At 44.3% G+C, this 22887-nt stretch overlaps 1 protein-coding gene and 1 long non-coding RNA gene across 3 annotated transcripts; one reads left to right on the top strand and one right to left on the bottom strand.

Annotated features, from left to right (window-relative positions):
* Window positions 1-2608: 2608 nt before the first annotated feature.
* Window positions 2609-10500, bottom strand: znf362a (zinc finger protein 362a). 2 transcript variants are annotated; one of them, XM_056274669.1, is made up of 9 exons: window positions 10377-10500; window positions 7394-7457; window positions 6825-7038; window positions 6330-6455; window positions 5440-5767; window positions 4949-5173; window positions 4173-4251; window positions 3001-3159; window positions 2609-2841 (listed from the first exon to the last, which is right to left on the bottom strand). In XM_056274669.1, the coding sequence occupies exons 2-9, from the start codon at window positions 7454-7456 to the stop codon at window positions 2722-2724; spliced, it is 1314 nt and encodes a 437-aa protein (XP_056130644.1). In that variant the 5' UTR covers window position 7457; window positions 10377-10500; the 3' UTR covers window positions 2609-2721. The 2 variants fall into 2 exon arrangements, with proteins under 2 accessions (XP_056130644.1, XP_056130643.1); XM_056274668.1 differs by having other exon boundaries at window positions 6825-7071.
* Window positions 10501-11386: 886 nt separating this feature from the next.
* On the top strand, window positions 11387-12728 carry LOC130106589 (uncharacterized). Its single transcript, XR_008809746.1, has 3 exons — window positions 11387-11611; window positions 12331-12480; window positions 12596-12728. It is a non-coding gene; the product is annotated as an uncharacterized LOC130106589 (long non-coding RNA).
* Window positions 12729-22887: the final 10159 nt, after the last annotated feature.

Consider the following 22887-nt stretch of genomic DNA (forward strand, 5'->3'; position numbering starts at 1 on the left):
AAGTTGTGAAGCAAAAATAATGATTTAATTCTTCTGCACGAAATTGCAATAAAACCATTAAGGTGTCATGTAAATCACAGTGATGGTGATTGTATCAAACTTCGTATTATTCGCTGTGCTGAATTGAGCATGCACATACTGCAAAACAAAGTGAAAGTATGCGCGTTCCCGCGACGCCACGGATATTATGGGATACATGTTCCTTCGGGAATAGGCCACTGTCCTGAAAAGGCAAGCTTCTTGCAAAGTGTTGACTTGGAAGAGCCAAACACAACCCTGGAAATGTTGGAGGAACGCCCACAGACTTAAATCACCCATTTTATACCTTGCGCTGACTACTGCCTCTCGATACGTTTGCCACCTTTCAACAAATGTACTCATCCTGAAGTGGCCCTAGATGTCTGGAAGAAACCTGTTGGGAAACATTGGCGATTAAGATACAGATGATGTAAATCAGTCAGAAAATGCCCTCTTAGTAACAGCCTCCGTGGTTTTAGAGATAAAACATCTGAACCAGAATCTGATGTATTGGTCAGGTTAAGTTTTATATATTGAAGCGGTATGACTCTGTTGCTCACGTAGGTCACATAAAACATACCACTACTGTAAAAGTAGACCAGAGACAAAAGCAAATGAGTTTTGGAGAGTTATTGAAATTGAAGAAACACGGTCTCTGTTAAAACTAGGCTGACAGATTTGTGACAGATAAAGAACAGAAAAATGTTCAGCTCCAGATAATATAACACAAACTGATTGATGGGTGTAGCCTTAGTGGGTTAACTTCTCTGTCAGTGGTTGAGATAGACCACTTCAGTGCAACGTAAGTATAAACCCGAGTCAATGCCACAAGATCAGTGGTTATTCCTTTGTAGTAAAATTGTCTTTCTGCATCTTAATCTATCATAAATTAAGTGGGGGGGGGGGGAGAGCGTTGAGCTTAGACAGCTTAGAGATTTACGGTAGACAACCATCACTGTCACATTGACTGGTGGTTCAGAGTATGATCGATGTGGTCAACTTGCAGGATTTGCTATTGGAATGGTAGTCAAGGTTCAATTGGAAAAAAGGTCGGTGGAAATAAACAAAATTATCCTAAAACAATGTTTGATCATGTTGCTCGGAGAGGGTTTATCCTCACAGATCTGACCTGATGATGTGCAGTCAGACTGCATGCCATCACATCAGATGATGCAAGAAAAAAAAGGGGTTTTCACTAATGACTAATTATGTAATTATTTATTATAAAGGGGTTAACAGTTAATATAGTTTATTTACAGTATATAGCATGCTATGACATGAAAGGCAAACATAAAGTGATAAACAGATTCTAAAGTTGTCACAAAGTTAAGGCTTTAACGCATATAAAAATGGCAACATGTTAATTATTATGATGACAGAATGAATACTCAAAATAGGGCTGTCTTTACATAATGATACTGAGTCTATGCATCATAAATGAATGCCAAACAGAGGGAGTTTATCATTGAGGTTGCAAGGGTAGAAACACATCTGCAGATGGGAAATACATTTTGGTTTTGCTATTACATTTTACTGTGCTTACCCAATTAAGTACAACATGGAGAGAGAATACAGTAAGTGCATCATTCAATGTAATAGTAAAATCATAATTATAAATATGAGGAAATTGGGAAGATGAAGGCTTATAAAAAAATAGCACAGTACATTCTTAGGGTGTTTTGACCGGAACATAAAAGAAGTAGATTTTTACAGCAACATCAAAACAGATTGATCCATCTCTGTCACTATGGCGATACTTGAAGGAAAGTAGATGCTCTGATTCTCAACACATGAATCATGACAAGAATACAGGAATGTGACACCGGCTAATAAAATATTTGATTTTTTTTTTTTTTGCAGTGGCTCAGACCATTAAGCCAGTCTATGATGGATCCTTGTGGTTTCAGTGCTAAGGTGATAATTGTCACTACGTGGCAGTGCTTCAATTTGGGTGAGCCCTTAAACTTGTAATAGCTGGTTAGATTAAATTTGCCCACATTTAATCCAGGACTCTTGGGGATTGCCTTAAGCAATTTTCATAACACAAAAACAGAATGCGTTGTTAAAGAACCATGAAGTAAAAGTACTGACACTTCCAATTACGTGTCTTAACATTCACACAGACTCAATGAGCAAAATGCTGCAAAACACTAACGTAAAAAGTGGCACAAGTTACATGGATACACTTGACAGAAGCATTCATGTTTATGGTCATTTGACCTAGCAAAAGGAAGACAAAGTTTGGATGCAAATATAGATTTTGCAAAGGTTTATGAAAGGAAAAAAAATGGCAATATAAAAAGCCAAAGTCATCCTATACAACACAAAAAACATTTTACATTTTACATCTAGCTGCCTGGAGCAATACCTTTTCTGTAAAGTTAGACAAAAAAACAAAACAAAAAAAAAACAAAAAAAACAAAACATCAAAACCTTGGCCCATCATTTCCAGGCCTAAAAGTGCTGTAAAAATCCTCTTTGGATGTCTCCAATAATACTATCTGGACAGCAAGAAAATAAAAGTGTATACACTCATTAAAAGAGCACCTCGTCACAAGGTACCGATACAATCTGGCACATTTTTGGAGCGATCTCTGGGAAAAACGGACTCCATCACAGGACAGTGGATGCCCCAGGAAATGTCTCTAATGGAAAAGTAAGGGATGGGCGAGGAGGGATTGGCGGAGGGGAGGGAGGAGAAATTCAGATGAGGGAAATCCGTATAGGGATGTTGGGTGACTCTGTCCTCTGTGGGGAGTGATGATGGGTCACCAGGTGCTCCACCACCGTGTGTTTGGACATGTGCTTCATTAGATAGGTTTCCTAGAGAAGGAGAGAGAGAGAGCTGTCAATACATGCCACATCCCATATCAACGTTAATTATTCAGCAACAGGCACAGTGTCACTTTTGTTAAAATAACAGTTGGTGAACCAATTTGACAGATGTAGTTCTTAGGAAATTATCGACTTGAGCAGACTCACTGAGGTGTACGCCCTGCCACACATGCTGCAGCAGTAGGACTTGGCGTTCTTGATTGCATGTGCAGACAGGTGGATCTGCAGCGAGGCAGAGTCTGAATAGGCACGGTAACAGTTGGAACACTTGAAGGGCTTGTCTTTGTTGTGCTGCCTCTGGTGAGACTTGGGTAGGGAGATGAAACAAATAAGAAGAGAAAGAAGAAAGTCACTTTATTTTTGTCATTGTACAGTTGTTCGGTTACAGTGAAATTTGTCTTCTGCATTTAACCCATCCTACTGTATAGGAGCAGTGGGCAGCTACAGCACCCGGGAACCAACTCCAGTTCTTCTTTCCATTGCCTTGCTCGGGGGCACAGACAGGAGTATTAACCCTAACATGCATGTCTTTTTGATGGTGGGAGGAAACCGGAGCACCCGGAGGAAACCCATGCAGAACATGCAAACTACACACAGAAAGAATCTGGGACGGCCTGGGGTTCGAACCCAGGACCTTTTTGCTGTGAGACAACAGCGCTAACCACTGGGCCACCGTGCTGCCCATAATTAATTGACCTTTCGCAAAGTACTGCCCCAGAACGGTGCTTGTCCAATCCTACCTTAGCAACGGTCCGTCCAGCTTTCAAACACACAACAAAACGCTGAAACGGTGTGCCTATGGGATCTGCAAATCGGATACTAGATATCTGAAAAGTTTGGAGGGGGTGTAATTTTCTTTCCCTTCCCGAAACCCAGAACGCAAGAAGCGCAATGTCGGCAATACATTTGGCAGTATAGCAGACCCCATGGCCAGCTTCATCCATCCAAAATCAACAAAAATACCTGTCTGCTCCAAGCTAAGCTTGCTACTAGCTATTATTGATAGCTAATACAGCTAACATATTATTACTGTTACTTTTACCCACACAATGCGCTGATTTCTTCCTTCATGTTTTGGTGTTTTCCGGCTACTTCCTGGATAGTTCTGAAATGCTTGACCGCCATAGCAACAGTAACTAAGGGGGCGGGACTTTGCGAAAGGTCAATTACACTGAGTCAAAAATAAACGAGAAAGCCCACAGTTATGATTATGTAGAGGTACTGGAATAGGTCTGACATCAGCAGCAGCCGCCCCTTCTGTCACACCCAATGTGGGGGTAGCGAGAGAGAAAGACCGAGTAGTCCCTGTCAACTTTTACCTGCAGATTAGATAGCTGAGTGAAAGCTTTTTCACATCCTGGATGGGCACATTTATATGGTCGATCACCTGTGTGGATTCTGAAAGAAATTGAACAGAATGAATGACTTTTAACTAATCTTAAATCTTTTCTTGTATATCAAATATGAACTCTAAAAGACTCCATTAAGTAAAAAAAATTATAAAGATGATTGCCATGTTTGATAACTAATCCACCCATTGATCACGGTCTCTCCAAAGAGACAACACTAGCTGAGTGATCGAATGTGCTTGTTGTAAAAAAAAAAAAAAAAATCTCCTCTTACTTTCAATATACTGCTTTAATAACCAATTCTTCACTTTGGGGTCCAGCATTTGGACTGACACTAATCAACAAGCTCAATATGCCTTGCTGGAAGTTTGTTTCCAATGTAGCATGTTGACCAATATTTTTCAGTTTGTCTTTCCCAAAAATAGTCATTCCTCCTATTGAAAACAAAAAATATGCAATGCCTCCAGCTGGTTACACCAGATGAAGTAGCAGTACTGTACAATGAGCGACCACTGGGCCCTACTGGAGATGCTCAGTGGCAAACAGCCAAAGACTTTACAATCATATCATCAGCAACTCCAGGTAGTGCAAAATGCTGTGTGATGTAAAAGAATTTGCTGGGGGGGGGGGGGCATTCATGCTCAAGTCAAATTACCCTCGAAGGATAAAAGCTTTAAACAAATATTTTATTATGATGAAAAAGTATAGATAAGCACTGTTGAGTGGAATAAGTGTTAAAGTTAGACCTGGTGTGCTGCTGCAGGTGGGAGAGCTGGCGAAAGCATTTCTCACAGTAGGAGCAGTGGTAGGGCTTGACACCCAGGTGGATGCGGAGGTGCTGGGCCAGGTAGGATGCATTGGCGAAGGATTTGGTGCAGTGGGGACATTTGTGAGCCTTCGCCTCTGTGTGGGTTTTTGAATGGATCTGCATGTCGGACTTGGAGAAGAAGGTCAGCGGGCAAACTTTACACCTGTGGATAACAAGTACATATCAGACATGTACACAAAAGATATATATATATATATATATATATATATACACATACATACATACATACATACATACATACATACATACATACATACATACATACATACATACACAGACAGATTGTGATTAGGAAACAACTGTAAGCCAAAGAATAAACATCAGTGACACTATTTTTATTAGATATGCATTTGGTAGCACTAGTCTCAGGCAGGGCATGTTGAATTGCCAGAATGACCCTTTCTTTACCTGTATGTTTTGCCTTCTTTGGCTGTGATGGTGACACAGGATTGGTCGTTGCCTGAGGCTAGGATGGGGTAGGGCACCACCAAAAGAGAAGACCCACTCTCCGCTTTAATCTTCTTACGGCTACGCTCCACTTTGGGGGGAGGCCCGAGGAGTCCAGCCAGGCCCCCGACGCTTTTTAAAGGCTCCATCCCATGGCCGCCGGCTAACCCTGACAAGAGGTGGGGGGAGGGCGCCCCGCCCAGGCGACTCTGGCCGCTTAAGGTGGGCGTGTTAGGAGTGATGATCTCTGAGGTGTTGAGGTTGCCAGTTCTGGATGCCAGTGCCACACCTGAATGATGCAGGGGGGGAAGAGGTGGAAATATTATCTTAAAAAGACTCAAAACCATGGCCTTTTCCTGAAATACTACACAGTTTGCACAGCATTTAAGGGAAAGAGTCAAGCTCTGTTTGCTGTGTCTGCCAGTGACCTCACTGGCGGACAGTCCACGAATGTGAAAACTTACTTCCTGGTTCACTTATAGGCTGCATTGTATAAGAAAACACAAATAATGATGCTACATTATACAGCTGTATGTAGCGTTCTTATTCACATTTTCTTTCACAGCCATGTGTAGTGTTGATATTTGTGTTTTCTTATGCAAGGCAGCTTGTCATCAAACCAGGAGATACGTTTTCTCATTCACAGACTGTCCGCCAGTAACGTCACTTGAGGACACTTTTCCTCACAATCTCAGCAGCATTTCAGAGTCACACAGAAAACAGCTCAGTATCATGGCTGCTAATGGACTGTTATCACTACAACATGCATATAGGGATAATGTTGAAAATCGTGATTATTTCCTTTTTAATTGCACTGACTAAGGCCTATGGTGTGAAAGCAATGTGGTTACCTGATAGGTGGTTCGTTCTCGAGGGTTGATCTATGATTTGACGCAAATGCCAGTCCTCCCACAGGCCTCTAGCTTTTATAGCTGCTTTGTCATCCAGATTCAAGTTCACATCCCCCAGAATACGCCCTGTTAGAGATGTGCAGAAAATTCAATTTTTACACGTAAACCCCCCCCCACCCCACCCCACAGTCTCTGTCCCTTTGTCCCGCTGGTTGATATCACATTTTACAACTGGCCACGATACACAACAAATTATATTCGCTGCTTGTAATCATGAGACAGTATAAACTGTTTATTCATAATGAGAGGTGGGGGAGATGAAAGGTAACGGATGAATTGATGAGCCACTTCTTCCAATGCCGAATGAGTGAATGTCATGCACATCACTAAGCAAGTCACAGCAGGCTGAATGGTTTTGACTGAGGGCAGACAAGGGGAAGCTGATGAGCAATGAACATCAAGGTGTGTGGGTGTGTGTAGGGGGTGGGGGTATACCTGTGACTGAGCTGGAGGCAGGGCGGGCATGCAGGGCGATATCTGGCTGGGATGGGCTATGTGTGTGGAGTCCCGGCATCTGCTGGACCTTGGGAATGGACATCCCATGCTGGCCGCCTTCCGTCTGTGAGGTGGGGACCAGTAAGGGCTGCTGGGAGGGGACTGTGGCAGGAGGAAGATGCGGAGGTCTGATCTTCTCTGCCATCAGCTGCTCCTTGATTTTATTGATCAAGACTAGGTTATCCAGCTGACAGCCAGGAAACAACATTTGTGACAAGAGACCGTCCATCAGTTCAGAATGTGCTTGATGCCGCTTTGGTTCCCTCTACTGGATGCAACTTGGCATTGCACTTATGACCACTGAAAGCCTCTGAGGATCAATAGCTATACAGTATATCACGTGTCCTCTATCATATTCCATGCAGGCTTATCAACATACTAAATACAACGTAGAGGGAAAGAAATAAATCAAAATACTCCAAGTACTCCCCCGAATCTCAGAATGTAAAGAATTCATCATTTATCATTCTCTGACAAAAATATTATTTGAACACATGAGACTTACTCACCTGGCCAGGCATCGTGGGTGGTGGAGGCCAGAAATAGGGACTGTTGAAGCGAGGTTCAGCCATCCTGAAATAATTATATCGGGGTCATTCACGGGATTTTGAGGGCATGACTCAATACCTGCAGCTGTCGATGACTCCAACTACAAATAGCAAAGTATGCAAGTGTTACAAATGCACCATATAAATTGAGTATACAGTACATGAGTGAACCCCCCCCTAGTTTGTTAGATATTGTTAGAGACAATGTGTAGATTGTGTTTGAGCAAACAAAATGGTTAACATTGCCTTGTATCGCTTGAGCTGCACTCCTTAAAGTGATAATGGGAGATAACCAGTCTTGTGACACTGAATTTTAAAAGACATTATGTATCACTTCTTTATCTCTCTTTTTTTAAAACCCAAGATGAAAGTGGGTTTCCATGCATGGCAAATCTAACGAGAAACCTCTTTCTGACAGACCTTGACTTTTCAGAGAAACAACCTCAGCATTATCTATTAATGACCAAAAAAAGAAATAAATAAATTTGTGTTTTGAGTTGTTTTGTGGAAAAGTAAGAGAGCCTAGAAATTCTTGAGGGACACAGTCGCATAAGGAAAGGACGAATTGGGATCGAGGGGGCATTGAACCTTCTGCTGTGGCAGTCTTTTCTGAGGATTTTTAACTGCGCAGATGCATGATGGGCAATTTGCCGAGAGATAGGCTCACATGATTGCAACCGCTAATTCAGGGAAAATGTAAGAGAAAACTGTTATCAGTGAAAACAGAAATGTTTAACCGGCGTGGCTTGCATTGTAATCTGCTGCTCACTGGCTCCTCCTTTACACATGGGCCTGAAAAAGGTAATTTCATGGGAAACATGGGACCCACAGTGCACAAAGTCACATCAGAACACAGCATCAACAAGACCTGAATGACTCTTCCCATCCCAGTGGCAGAGAGGTCAGTAATCCAACTAACTGGAAACAAGATGGAAGGGCTTTTTTTATAATAACAAATATATAGCCCATGTTACACTAATCTGTAAGTGGCAATAGGAGACTTGAGTAGTATTAGTCTTTACAAATACAGCTAGCATACAGTTTTTATCTTTGTGACAGTAAGTGCATTTTTGTATTACAAATATGCATATATATATATATATATATATATATATATATGGACCTAAAGAATGCAAAATATGTTATTATTTTATACAAAAATAAAAAATGTAATGCTTGTGTTCTGGACATCTTTCTATCCATTGCTTGCCTTTTCAGGCCTTATGAATGTCTGTGTATGACATTTTGCATTGCGTGCTTTGGCACCCTCCACCATTCCAGGTCTGTTTGACTTAGCTAAAGCGGAGCACAGTCCATGCCTAGGAGCCAAGAGAAACAAAACCGATATGTCCAGGCGTATGAACGTAAACCCCAAAATATTTCTCCAACGATGCCAGTGGGTGTAAATTTCACTTCCTGGATACTTTCTAACTTCAGGAGGGATATGGGCCAAAAGGCATGAGTGGTTTATTGCTAATAAATATGGCTTATTCTCAGTTTATGGCATGACACATGTCACTAAAAAAAAAGTCCTGTTTTACACAGGGCAAATTCAACATGAAAAAAGGTTGTTGTTTTTTGTGCATTGCTGTGAATTTGTCCTGTGATTTTGGTGTAAACATGTCACATATATATGAGACGTTTCAAAGTAAAGTACATTGAGAATGCAAGATGCCACTTCTCCACTAATGCTTGAATATACATTTTATGTAAGGTTAAAGAATGGTTTTGTGTGTCACGCATGGGGGTTAGGTAATAAACCATCATTTACAGTTTTGCTGTGGCTGCAAAAACATTTGAGCGCACAAGTGAAACCAGTATTAATTCATAAATACTGTAAATATAATAAATAACACGTGCATGCATAAGGTTATAGGCACTTATGTTAGTTACCAATGTCGCATGTTTTCAGTCGACACAGACACCCATTCACGTGTACAAGCAAAAACATGTTTCTCAAAGGGCACAGACCTATTTCACTTTTTTTTTTTTTACCAAAATGCCGTTAATGTCACGCATTGAAAAGTCGCCTGCACAACCTGGTCGCCATGCAGCGTTTATAACGCGAACGCCACATAAGTGCAGTAGAGGCGCGTGTGTCGCCGTTCGGTTTATTGATACGGTGAAAACTAAAGTTGGGGTTTAACTTTTCCCCCTTTATCCTCCTGCACTGACTGCGCCAGATCCACGCAACCACCGAAATCCCACAAACGAAATCCCCTTTTACTTTTATTTTTATTTATTTATTTATTTTTACCTCTAAACTGAAAGGCAAAACACGGGCTTTGCCACGGGGAAAACGATCCCCAGCGCCTGGTGTCCGCAGCCTCTCCCACATTCTCAGACAGTTTATTAAAAAAAAAAAATTCAGACAAAAGGAAAACAAAAATGGCAGCCCGTCTTATTTTTATAAGGACGGGACGCCATATTCTGCAGATCCCAAATTATAGCAGCATATTTCGTTGTGTGTGGGTTTTTTTTATGCAAATGGGGTGGCGGCGTGTTTCGGGACGCGCCGTTCCGTTTATTTGCATTAAGTGTGCGCCGATGATTTGTTTACTTTGATTTGCAGGTTTGAATAGCCCGGCTGCAGGAGGAAGGCAGGGAAAACACACACAAGACACTTCCTACAACAATCATCACGCCTCGCCGAGAGCGTCGCGCGCTACGACAATCGCAGCTATGTTACCGTCCGACGCGCTGCGTGTCAACCCCGCGACGATCCCTCCGGCGCGAGGCGACACACAAGCCGCACAATGGCACCGAGACACGCCGTCTTTCCCCACATCCGCGCCCGCAATCCCGTCTTTTTTAAATAGCAACTTTCTTTTGGGGAGTCCGACGTGAAGCGTTCAATAAACCAAGCGACGCCGAGTCAGCTGTGAATTGCCACGCACAATAAGCCGAAGCAAGGCAGAGACATGCAAAAGAGTAGCCCACATACCTGAACCTTGGATTGCAGATGTATATGTATATGTACGTTATATATGTGTGTGTGTGTGTGTGTTATAAAGGGTTGGAGTGCTCCGTCTGCTTGCTTTCAGACGGAGTTCAGATCTTCCGGGTCGCCTACTGTTCACTTCTGGGTGCTGCAGGCAAAAGCATTGTTCACCGAGGAGGTTTTTAACCCATTTTAGCGGTTTCAGAATGAGACGGGTCGGGGTGTTTTACATCGCTGGTTGGGTAATAGCTGCCGAACAACAGCAGAATAAATCAGACACGCGAATGAGCTCCTGGGATTCAACTGACAACGTGTTCAGATGAGCCCCAGTGAAACGCAGCCTCTGCCCACTGTATTGATATTTGATTTAAAAAAAAGAGAAAAAGGTTGATATTTCTTCCTGTATGACAACACGGATCAATGGATTTAAACTGAAGACATGTTTATGGATTACTTGATCACAGGGCCTAAAATCAGTCTGATTTAACAATATTATTGCACTTGTTGGGATATTTTAATTTCATGCAATGGTAAATATCGCAAGCATGACCCCTTTTGCTAACCTTTATCAGACATTCTGGAGAGTTTGCCTCTCCCAAGGTACAAATGACATCAACATTTGACATGTAATCCTCTTTCTAACACAGGCTGCTCTAATAGGTTCAATGCTGAGCTCAGCAGGAGATGGCAGCACTGTGTAACAACTGAGGGCCGCTTGCCTTTTAACTACAACTACAAAGGACGTCGTGATAAAAGTATTAAAACCTGGTTGAAATGTGGAAGAGCTAGAAATGTGCTGCCGATTAACGGCTGTAATGTCACGGCTGAAAGGGGACATTGGTAAGTACACACAGTGTTTACACCCACACAACCTTATCAGCCTGTCTGAAATCATTTGATTCCAGTCCCATTATATTTCCCTTTGCAAAAGTGTGTAAGTGTGTCGTCCAAATGGTAAACATTTAAATATTTCATTATTTTTTTTCAGAAGTTTCTTCTTTCAATGTTTTCTATACAGCCAGTTGTTTGACAGGTTTTCTATCCAGCGCTCTATACAAACACTGCCACACCCTCTGAAAGGCAAATGGCTCTCACCTTCCTACAGACCAGGTGTAAGGTGGAGGAGGGGGGCCGACCTCATTATCCCCAACGGGAGGGGCAAAGGGGAAGTGAAGAAACAGGATGAAACGTTTGTGGCTCATACTGACATGCCGCTCTGAGGGCTCCTGTGAGCGCAGGTAAGGAATTAACTCATACACACAACTTGACAGCAATTCAGTCCAAATCTACGTTTCACTAGGAACCCTGTGTGACCGTGATTGGGGCTGACTTTCATCATGTTGCACCGCTGTACAAATATGATTTACAGTTTGTACATTTCTGATTTGCACCATTCAGGATGGTGCGGCTGTGCTTGTGTACTAGTTCACTAGTGACATTGACAAGTTATAACTGGTGTCTGCATACGGGACATAATCTAATTTGGATGAGTTGCATTTGATACAGGAGAGTCTTTATACTTGTTTATCTTTAAAGAAGGAAAGATTTTTAAAATGGACGTAGAATATCTATCATACACTTTTACAGAAGAAGCAATTCAAACATAATATTTCATTAATTTATGGAGGGACAATAAACTGTAAGGCAAGGCAGCAGAATAGTCCAGGGTCCACTGCTAGTGTACACAGAAATATTGATCTACTGCCATGGAATAAAAAAAACCAAACATCAGAATAGCGAAGTCTATGAAGTGAATGCAAATTTATGTCCAGAAAAAAAATAAATCTGTCCCCACATGTTAAAAGAGCATGTAAGATGGAGGGGTTTGCTGCTATCCAAGTTCCAGACATTCCAGAGGTCTTCTCCCCTGAGGCCAAAAAAAAAAAGATAAAGGAAGAACCAGTTTGGCTCCATTCTGCTGACGTTTTCGTCCTCGGTTTGTGTCGTTTTGTTCTAGCCATGGATGGTGTGTTGGAGGCAGCTACAGTGTTGTCCTCATGTAAAGTGGCCTGCAGCCTTCTCTTCCTGCCCTCGGTTACCACTTCCTCCAGTCCCATCAGCTTCTGCTGCTGCTGTCTACTGCTGTTCACCGACCTCCTAGTCACAGGTAAGGGTCCGTATGCATCCACATATCCACATAGGACTGTCCACTAGTTCCCCCCAGTTTCTCCTTGTCTGACTCTACTCATTCGTACTGTTTTGTTTTTTTTGTTTTTCCCCAGCATTTCTAACTTTCCTGTATATTGCTGAGTCTTGGCTACCACAGCTCTCTCTGCCTAGCGACGTCATAGCCCTTCGTTTCCTACTGTTTCTCAGCCATACGTATGGGACCGTCGTGCTGTTTATAGCCCCTCTGATTGCTTTGGAGACTGTGATGGGACACCTGTGGCCCCTTGCTGACCCCGTTGGGACGGCAGGTGAAGTCGAGCGGGTGAGCATTTCGGGACCGCTTTCTCATGTTGTAGAGGTAGCAGCAGAGGAGGAAGAGGATGAAGGACAAGCAAGTCAGACAGATGGAGATGAAGAGAGGGGGAGGAGGCTGTCCCCTGCTGCTGGATACCTCTGTTGCCTGTCAGTATGGATCATCTGTGCCCTCCACGTCAGCTGGCGGATGGAGGAGCTGTGGGCTGTTGCCTGTTTACACACAGCCAAGTCCCTCATTGTGTGTCTGCCCAACTTGCTCACCAGTTCCGGCCCCAAAATGGTGCCTGGATGGAGCCTGTCATTTCTCTGTCTTCTGCTGCTCCTGACCGCCGGTGCGAGCCTGCACAGGCGATGCCAGATCCCTACACAAGCCGACCGACCTAAAAGGTCATGCCAGGAGAAGCGTGGAGCTAACTATAGCGGCGAAAGCAGCTGGCAACACCCCGCTCCAATGTGCGCTGCACCATCCAAGACTTTGGTCTCTGGGATGCCGGCGTCGGAGCCCCGACAGGCTGTTGACACTGAGAAAACACAGAACAGCTGCCCCATTCACACAGCATGTTCCTGGAACGGCATGCAAATGTTACCGTGTCACCATGGAGACATTGTCTTCCTTTCACCGCAGTTTTTGTCTGCAGAGGTGGGACTGCGGGAGCACAGCAGGACAAAGGGAGATATCCCTCTGGCATACATCACAAAGGAACACACAGACGCACCAAACGTGAGCCAGTGTGGGTGGCAACAGTGGGGCTTTCCCTGCCAAGGGGTGAATTTAATGACAGGGTTATTGTGTGTGCTCTCTGTCAGTGTGCTGCCCCTGAACCTTAGTGTGAACGTTTTGCTCATCCGAACCATAGAGGCCATGCTAGAACAGTGTATTAAGTATTTCTTATCTCTACAGCAAAGGCCATTTTTTCACAACTCCACACAGAGACAAAACCTGAGTTGAGAGCTATGATAGCATCGACTTTTTTTTTTCTTCCAGCAACATCGCATGTATGCACACGGCCCGCCAATATGCCAACACAGGTTTAATAGAGTGTAAATAACCAATTTTGAGCAGCTATTCAGGGGTGAGGTAAAATGGAGAAGGTTGTCAAGAGGTGCTGAGATGGCAAGTTGAGGCGTGCCTACAAGAGACACAGACTCTACACCTGAGTGTTGAAAGGCCTAATTTTTTTCAGAATAACTTGTTGTGGCGTAATTCTGCTCCTGGAACAAACTATGTAAATAAAGTAGAGTCATAACTTGTGTTTAAGCTGCATCAAATAGTCACTCACAAGTGTCAGATAAAGAAAAAAAAAGGTTGACTTCAGTTTGGGCCACCGGTTTGACAGGTTCCTTTTCTGCTGTCAGATTGTGTAGTCTTGTAAACGACTACACAATGTTTCATTCAGACGGTAGATCTAGCGAGATGCATTAAGACCGCAGAGAAACGCACACAAACAACTGCTGCAAACGTCCTGCTTCAGACATCTAGACCAGGGTGACTGGATGAGAATGGGTGAAATTCGGGACAGGGGAGTTGGGCGCGGTCACGTGGGCTCCCAGTATTCGATTTCAACGAACAGTAACGGCAAAACATGTGAAAGTCAAAACTCAACGCTAACATTTCGTTTTTGTTCACGAACATGAAATCAGCTGTCATTAGGGGAAAGAAACACAGCGACTGTTTTCTATGCGACCGTGTGTAAGTCATTACCCGTTACATAACGTTCATTTTATTTTATTCGTTTTTATCTGTTCGTGTTTATCGGTGCCTGTCACGTCTGTCTGCGCGATGCTGCCTGTAGCCACACTTCCCCTGTCCTCGCCACCGCAATTTCTGTTATCTTCATCTACACTAGAAGATAAAAAGGGGGAAAGAGCACACACACACGTGTCAAAGAAAGTTGAATCAGTTCACTGGATACGTCATAGACAGATACATTTCATCGCTCATCTGTGTGACCGCTTCAGGCTCAGCTGACTGCAGGTGTCCCCACCCTTATAAACAACACAGTTGCATAATGACCGAAAACAACGGTGCGTTTTAAGGCAAATATGGGCGTGACCATAAACTGGAGTTTCAATGGCCATGTGTACTATTCACAGAGGATTTAGGAATGGTTGCAATCGCAGCATTGTAAGATGGCGACAGATGCACTCTTAGACCCCAGTTCAGGGATGCTCGTCCCCTCTTAACATAGATGGCCTCCTTGACTCCCCGTTCAAACCAGCGTTCCTCACTGTCAAGGATGTGCACATTCGCTTCCTTGAAAGAGTGGCCACCGGCCTGTAGAAGGGTGTAGACTGCGGAGTCCTGGCCTGACGCGTTGGCTCTCCTGTGCTGTGCCATCCTCTTGCCCAGCATCTGTTTAGTTTCCCTTATGTACAAGTGCTGTGGCAATTATTGAACTCCACGCTGACAGAAATGAAGAACGAGATAAAAATCTCTGACAGTATTGTCACACAATTTTAATATATGTTCATGAACAGACGCATCCAAGCCCAGGTGCCTGAATGCGCACCGATCAATACAGTACAGGCTCTCATAGCAGTGTTTCCCAACCCAGTCCTCAAGGACCCCCTATCCTGCAGATTTTCATTGTAACCCTGCACAGGTAGCCCTGCTTGTACTTAGTCAACCAATCATCTCACAGCACTTAATTATGCAAGGTGTGCAACATCTGACATAATTCATTGCTGATTGGTTGAATAACTACAAACAGGTACCTATTCAGGGTTGCAAAGAAAATCTGCAGGATAGGGGGTCCTTGAAGACTGGGTTGGGAAACACTGTCTTATAGGACAGTTGTCTGTTCTTCCCCTCCTTATCTCATGTCTTCCAGCGCTCATCCACCAAGGCCATTTCTCCAATTTACTGCGTACAGACTTGCTACACTCAGTGAGTGTCCCATACAGTCAACAATTAACAATAGGCCCTTATTTGTGCACCTGGAGAAGACACTTTATAAGACTACCTTTGTTCTACTACACATGGACTTCAAGCATCCATCTAAGCAATGTAAAGTCACGGTGAAAGATTAGAAGTAAGCAAACATCAAATATGAATTGCCCTCACACAAGTCACTCCCGACATTTAGCAGCGTACACTCTATTACCCGATCCCCGGGGTGGACCAACTTCTGGCGCAGCGTGTTTTGGGGTTTGAAAGCAACTGAGACGCGGTGTTCGGAAAATATGCGTCTCAACTGTTCCGACACTCCCGCCACATACGGAATCACCACTGGTTTACACTTAGGCAGCTGTTGTCCTCCTCCTCTTCGATCGATGAGGGTGGGGATACCTGCAAGTCAGTTTAGACTAAAGAGGTCACTTAGATGAGTGATGAAACCGATCTGTCAATAAACTTTGTATCCAGATGAGAACTGATTCAACTTTATTTGATTTTCTTACCTGGATTATTGAGCGTTCATAAAGACCGCACGCACGTGCATTACTTTGTGGCTATAACAATGCTTTTGACACCGTGTCCAAGTTCAATTTGTCATATATTGTGATTTAAAGCCAATTTATTTATTTGTCATTGTATTCTTGAACGAATTGTATTGTTACAACGGATTCATCCTCTGCATTTAACCCATCCTATTGTATAGGAGCAGTGGGCAACTGCAGCACTTGGGGACCAACTCCAGTTTTTCTTTCCATTGCCTTGCTCAGGGGCACAGACAGGATTATTAACCCCAACATGCATGTCTTTTTTGATTCAATTCAATTCAATTCAATCTATTGTCATTAAAAACAATGTGCAGGCACATGTTAAAAAGGAAATGAGGGCTGTGACTTCACCAAACAATGCAAGACAGACACAGACAAACACAGTATAAGATATACACACATGAAGACTAAAAGCTGAAAATAAGTTAAAAAAGAGCAAGAGTACAAAATATTTAAAAATATCTACAGACATTCAGTGGGTGGCCAGGTTCAGGTGGGCAACAGCTTGTGGAAATAAGCTCTTTTTGAGCCTGGTAGTGTGGGCTCTGAGGCTCCTGTAGCGCCTCCCAGAGCGCAGGGGGGAGAACAGTCCATTGTTGGGGTGGGTGGGATCTCTGCTGATGCTGAGACCCCTTCGAAGGCAGCGTTTGTGATAAATGGCTGGGAGCTGGGTACCGGTGATATGCTGGGCCGCCTTGACGACCCACTGCAGAGCTTTCTGGTCTACTGAGGGGCAGTTGCCGTATCACACTGAGATGCAGCTGGTCAGGATGCTCTCTATGGAGCAGTGGTAGAAGTTGGTGAGAATTTTGGGGATAGATGGGCGCTCCTCAGCCTCCTCAGGAAATGCAGACGTTGTTGGGCCTTTTTCACAAGGGCCTGGGTGTTTAATGTCCAGGAAAGTTCGACGCTGATTCCTCCTAGGAATTTAAAGCTGGAAACACGCTCCACTTCCACCCCATTGATGTGTATGGGGGAGTGGCTGCAGCTTCTAGACCTCCTGAAGTCCACAATCAGCTCCTTCGTCTTCTGCACATTGAGGACAAGATTGTTGGTAGTACACCATGATGTGAGGTGGTGAATCTCATCCCTGTAGGCCGTCTCGTCATCGTTGGTGAAACGGCCAATGACTGTGGTGTCATCTGCAAACTTAACTATAACATTTGAAGGGTGAGTTGGCAGGCAGTCGTGGGTAAAGAGGGAGAAAAGGAGGGGGCTCAGAACACAGCCTTGAGGGGCACCTGTGCTGAGGGTCAGGGTGGAGGAGGTGTGGTCACCTAACCTAACAGACTGAGGTCTGTTGGTCAGGGGGTCCAGTTACAGACGGAGGGGTTGAGGCCAAGGGAGAGGAGTTTGGTGGTTAGTTTGGCGGGGATGATAGTGTTGAAGGCAGAGCTATAATCTATAAACAGCATCCAGATGTATGTGTTGTTAAGTTCAAGGTGGGTCAGAGCAAAGTGCAGGGCAGTGGCAATGGCATCCTCAGTAGACCTTTTGGGACGGTAGGTGAACTGATGCGGGTCGAATGTGGGGGGGATAATGTTTTTGATGTGAGCCAGAACCAGTCTCTCAAAGCACTTCATGGCAATGGGGGTGAGTGCTACGGGTCGGTAGTCATTCAGACATGTGGATGTTGGTTTCTTGGAGACAGGAATGATAGAGGTGGTCTTAAAGCATGCCAGGACTATAGATTGGGACAGTGAGAGGTTAAATATAGTTGTGAAGACCTCAGCCAGCTGGTCGGCACATTCCCAGAGGACCCGACCCGGTATGCCATCCGGTCCGTCAGCCTTCTGTGTGTTCACTCTGTGCAGTGATTCTTTGTCCTCTGTGATCGATGGAGTGAGCACCTGGTTTTCTGGGTGGCTGGGGATTTTTGTGGCTGGGTCAGTATTGTCCTTATCGAAGCGGGCATAGACATTATTTAGCTTGTCTGGCAGGGAGGCATCATGAACAGTGGGACCGCTATTGGCGCTTTTGTAGTCTGTGATAGACTAAATGCCTTGCCACATTTGCCGGGGATCAGGTTTATTGTGAAAGTGGTCCTCTATTTGTAGGGAATATTTATGTTTGGCTGTTCTGATGCCCTTTTTAAGGTTGGATCTGGCTGTGCTGTAGGCCTCACAGTTACCTGACTTGAACGCTGCATCCCGGACTTTCAGCAGCTGCCGGACCTCACTGGTCATCCAGGGTTTCTGGTTTGGAAAGGTGCAGATTGATTTTTTGTTTTGATGGTGGAAGGAAACCGGAGCACCCGGGGGAAACTCACGCAGACATGGGGAGAACATGCAAACTCCACACAGAAAGGACCCGGGACGGCCTGAGGTTCGAACCCAGGACCTTCTTGCTGTGAGGCAACAGTGCTAACCAGTGGGCCACCGTGGCCTCTTATTGACAACTACACCAAAATAAAGTTTCACAGCGATCAGTATTTAATGTTTTATAAGGCTATAAGTAATCAAAACTCGACTTTAGTGTTTGGGACAAACAAGACAAGGCTCGGGATTCGGGACAGCTGCTCGTAATTCAGGAATGTCCCATTTTTTTCCGGACGTCTGGTTACCCTAATCTAGACACAGTTCATTAGAGGCGAATAGGGAAGTCGGTGTCGGAAACCAACACTAGAGGGCGCTCAATACATATCATGACCATGAAGTTGTCAGGCTGCATGACACGTGTGTTAACGGACAACACAGGAGAAGGATGAAGGGAATTCTGGCAACAACCCATCTAAAGTTGCCCACGTCCATCTTTTGATAGAGCCAGAGGGTGATCATGGTGTCAACAGAGACCTTTTCCAACACATTCCCTGCCAAAGTATGCAGACCTGTACAGATATATACTTCAACTACAGAGCATTGTAGCTGTCAGTCGGGCAACTTAGAAGGAATGTCCTGTGAAATATCACTGATTTAGGATAGCAGGACCGCGTCTGATATGTACTCTGCCCCGCGGAAAAGGACGCGCGCACGAAGCAAGCCACCGAGTTGGGTGAGCGTGCTGGTTTTCTGCACCCTGAAAGAAAGACGGGATGATGAAATCAAGCAGAAATGTACCAGTTGTCGGCAGGATCCTCCGCCAAGATGATAGATAGATAGATAGATAGATAGATAGATAGATAGATAGATAGATAGATAGATAGATAGATAGATAGATGCATTTTTTGTCCCCGTGGGGAAATTGGTTTGCAGCACAATCACAAGGCATTTCATCACATCACAGTCACCAATAGATATTAAGATTAAAAGACTATGCAACTATGATGGGGTGGGTCTCAGCACAATAAAGCATATGAGCATATGATATGAAGCTAGCTTGGCCTTACTTACAGTAGTTCAAGATAGAAAGTTCAGTCAACAAAGGGGGTTTGTTCACTAAGTGTTCTTCTTGTGTTTAGATTCGCGGCTGTGTGTGTAGGTTTTTTTTGGGGGGGGGGGTAAGTTCAGTGAAACCTGGTCGTCATTACTAAGCCTAACCGACTTAAAATGAAATTAGTCATATTTGCTTGCATCTATTTTTAACAACATTAATTTGTTCACCCGCGTGAGTGCGGTAGCCCAGTGTAAGACAGACTCCGTGTTAGCAAGACATCCTTGAAAAATCCGTCCGCGAGACACCCAACTGTTGCGCGTCTGTTTCGTCATAACGACGGTCGCCATCCTTCCTCGCGTGTAAGGGCTCCAACTGGAAAGTGGGTGCGCGCGAGATCTAGCATCACGCCATTAACGACTACAAAGTGTTAATATAGAAAAGAATAACTGCTCGAGAACTCGAACGCTCGAGTGCTCTGTGCAACCCCTAACACATACCTCTGCAGAGAGAGAGAGAGAGAGAGAGAGAGAGAGAGAGAGAGAGAGAGAGAGAGAGAGAACGAGAGAACAATCAACTGGGCCTCTTGCTAATTATTAACATGCATTACCTGTTTGTTTGAAAACTTAATGACTTGTGGAACAAAATGAAAATTTGGATCTATTTTTAGTGACTAGAGGAGGGCAATACCGTCGCCCGGATGGCAACAATTCAAATGAGGAGACAGGGGGCTGTCTCTTGTCACCCACAATGTTCTTATTCTTATTTATCACCCTGTCTCTGTGGACGCATTCCCTACTTGCTAACGTAATCCCTAAACAGTTTACTGGCCGCTGTTGCCAGTGTTTTCCTGTGCCTCAGTAGCATTGCCAAACCAGCAGATGAAGCAGAAGGCCCGACCACTTCCAATGAGAAAGCACGGGAAAACATTTGAAGCAGTTTGGAGATGTTGCAAAATCCAGTGCACTAACTGCACCCATCTGCTGTAACCAGACAGATAGGGTTACAATTGGAGACCCCCCCCCCCAAACGGAGTTATTGTATGCCTTCAATACAACACCCACAAAGTAACTGAGCCACTCTTCAGCCGATGAAGAAATGCATCTTTCGCCTTCACGTGACCCTCAGATGGCAGCAGGACCCCCTCCCACGTCCAACGTCTTATCATCATTAACCATCCATCCATTATCCAAACCGCTTATCCTGCTCCCAGGGTGTCGTGGGGATGCTGGAGTCTATTCCAGCAGCCATTGGGCGGCAGGCGGGGAGACACCCTGGTCAGGCCGCCAGGCCATCACACAGGGCCACAGAGGACGTCAAATATGGCGAGATATCCAGAGTAAGGCTAAACGTTTGTTTAGGAAAACAACATGCCTGCACAGCTATTCTAGGTAAACAACGCTGAGGATCTCTCGATAAATCCACTATCATTAGCTGGTAGCCATCTGAACTAAGTGTCGGATGACCGTGTTGCCGTCATTGTGACTGCGCCGCGGAGGGACTTCCCCTCTGTCAGCGCTACACCGCCGGAGGAGGTGGAATGAGGGATGGGTTTAACCACGTTTTCGGCTCACTGTGCGCAGGATTTAATGTTCTTCTTTCCCTGCAGAAATAAAAGGATGACACATCCTTTGTTTTTTTCTCTCAACCATCCACTGTGTAAAAATAAATTTTACAGCTCTGCCTCACGTTTTTTGGAAACTTGATAGGCGTCTCACACGCAGGGGTTCAATGACGTCATCTTTAATGGACACTTTCTCCTGAAGTAAAATCGTCTTTTATTACAGCAGTGAGGGGATGAATGATGGGGTGGGGGGTAGAGCCTCCATCGAATCAAAGGATGAGGATAAGAAGCCGCTTGGCCTGGGTGGTGGTGGTGGGGGGGGGGGGGTTGTGGTATGAACAAAGAGCCAAGTCTCGCAAATACTAACATTTGTAATCATGATGCAACAACAGTCACCCCTGGCTGGATTGAAGGGCTGTTTGATGGTGGAGCTGTGTTTTGTGTGACTTGATGCTTGTGTGTTAACAATAACTTGGAACAGACCCAGGCTGTCATATTTGATACCGTGCATGAATCAGATGTCGGCCTTTCATTAAAAATGTATGATGAGTCAGTCCCTCCCTCGGCTCTGCCATCGTTCTGCGAGGCCTGGCAGAGGAGAGAGAGCGCGAGTAGGGAGGACAAAGCTGCGCCACTAGTTCACCTGCAGCAAGGGAGCGCCGAGCTCGGCCACACAGCAGTCCATTTATATTTATTCGCTTTGTTTTGAGGCGCTGCTTCAGAAATGCCTGTGTGAGAACAGGAAAATTGGACAAAATCAGTTTTGCAACCTCCCACTTCATTGTCTATACTATAGCATGACACTCGTGCTGAACTGAGTTATCACAAGTATGGAGTATTGCCTTTAAAGATTTCATATGAAGCAAGTCTCATGAGCGTCATGACATAGGAGTTTTGCATTTCAATTATTCATAATTATCTAGCTAAAAAAAGAAAAGGACAGATCGAGTTCATTTTACACCGTAACACAATGTAATTAGCCATCAGCGTTACTGCACGGTCCTATATGGTGTTAGCAAATGTTGGCATACATAGAGACAGACTGGGTTTAACAGGCAGGTTGATTTTAGCAGTAATTTATTGTAGTACATGAAAACATTTCTCGCAAACCTGCGGCAGCAAAAGCACGCTGGAGCGTTCACACCATGATGGGTGCACAGCGGCCATCATCCAAAGACACAATAATTGTTAAAAGTGTCCAAGAGTTATCATTATTTTCCAACATTAGGACCACCACCAATAACCCACCACCTCCTTACAATAATAACCCCCCCCCACCCTTTATACCCACACAATATGGAACCAGTCTTTCTCCCGGCAGGCCCCACTGAGGTGGGTACCATACCAGACCAGGTCAAAAGGTATTTGCAAATAATAATTTGGATTTTAAATTACTGTTATAGTTAAGATGTCGATCGCTGAGAAATAAACTGAACAGATTTCCAAACATTTTCCTGATTGTCTCAACTTCCTGGTACTTCTTGTAGTTCCTTAGGTGTCGGTTCCCTCACCCATCTCTCCCGAGCTGTTGAAAAGCAATACTTATAATAGATTAAATCTTGTTAGCAAATACACACAATTTGACCCAGTTAACACAATTCTACTTGAATCAGATCAATTAACATCCAACAAAACAGGGCACTGCCCCAATTCTTCAAACGGACAACATAGACAACGTTCAAACACACACGAATGCACAGTAGCGAAGGAAGGACGAGGCGGGTATCCCCCCTCCCCCCCTCTTTGTATCACAAGAAAAATCGTTCACAAGTCATA

This window comes from Lampris incognitus, chromosome 2 (genome assembly GCF_029633865.1).
Source record: "Lampris incognitus isolate fLamInc1 chromosome 2, fLamInc1.hap2, whole genome shotgun sequence".
In the NCBI taxonomy this organism is placed as follows: domain Eukaryota; kingdom Metazoa; phylum Chordata; class Actinopteri; order Lampriformes; family Lampridae; genus Lampris; species Lampris incognitus.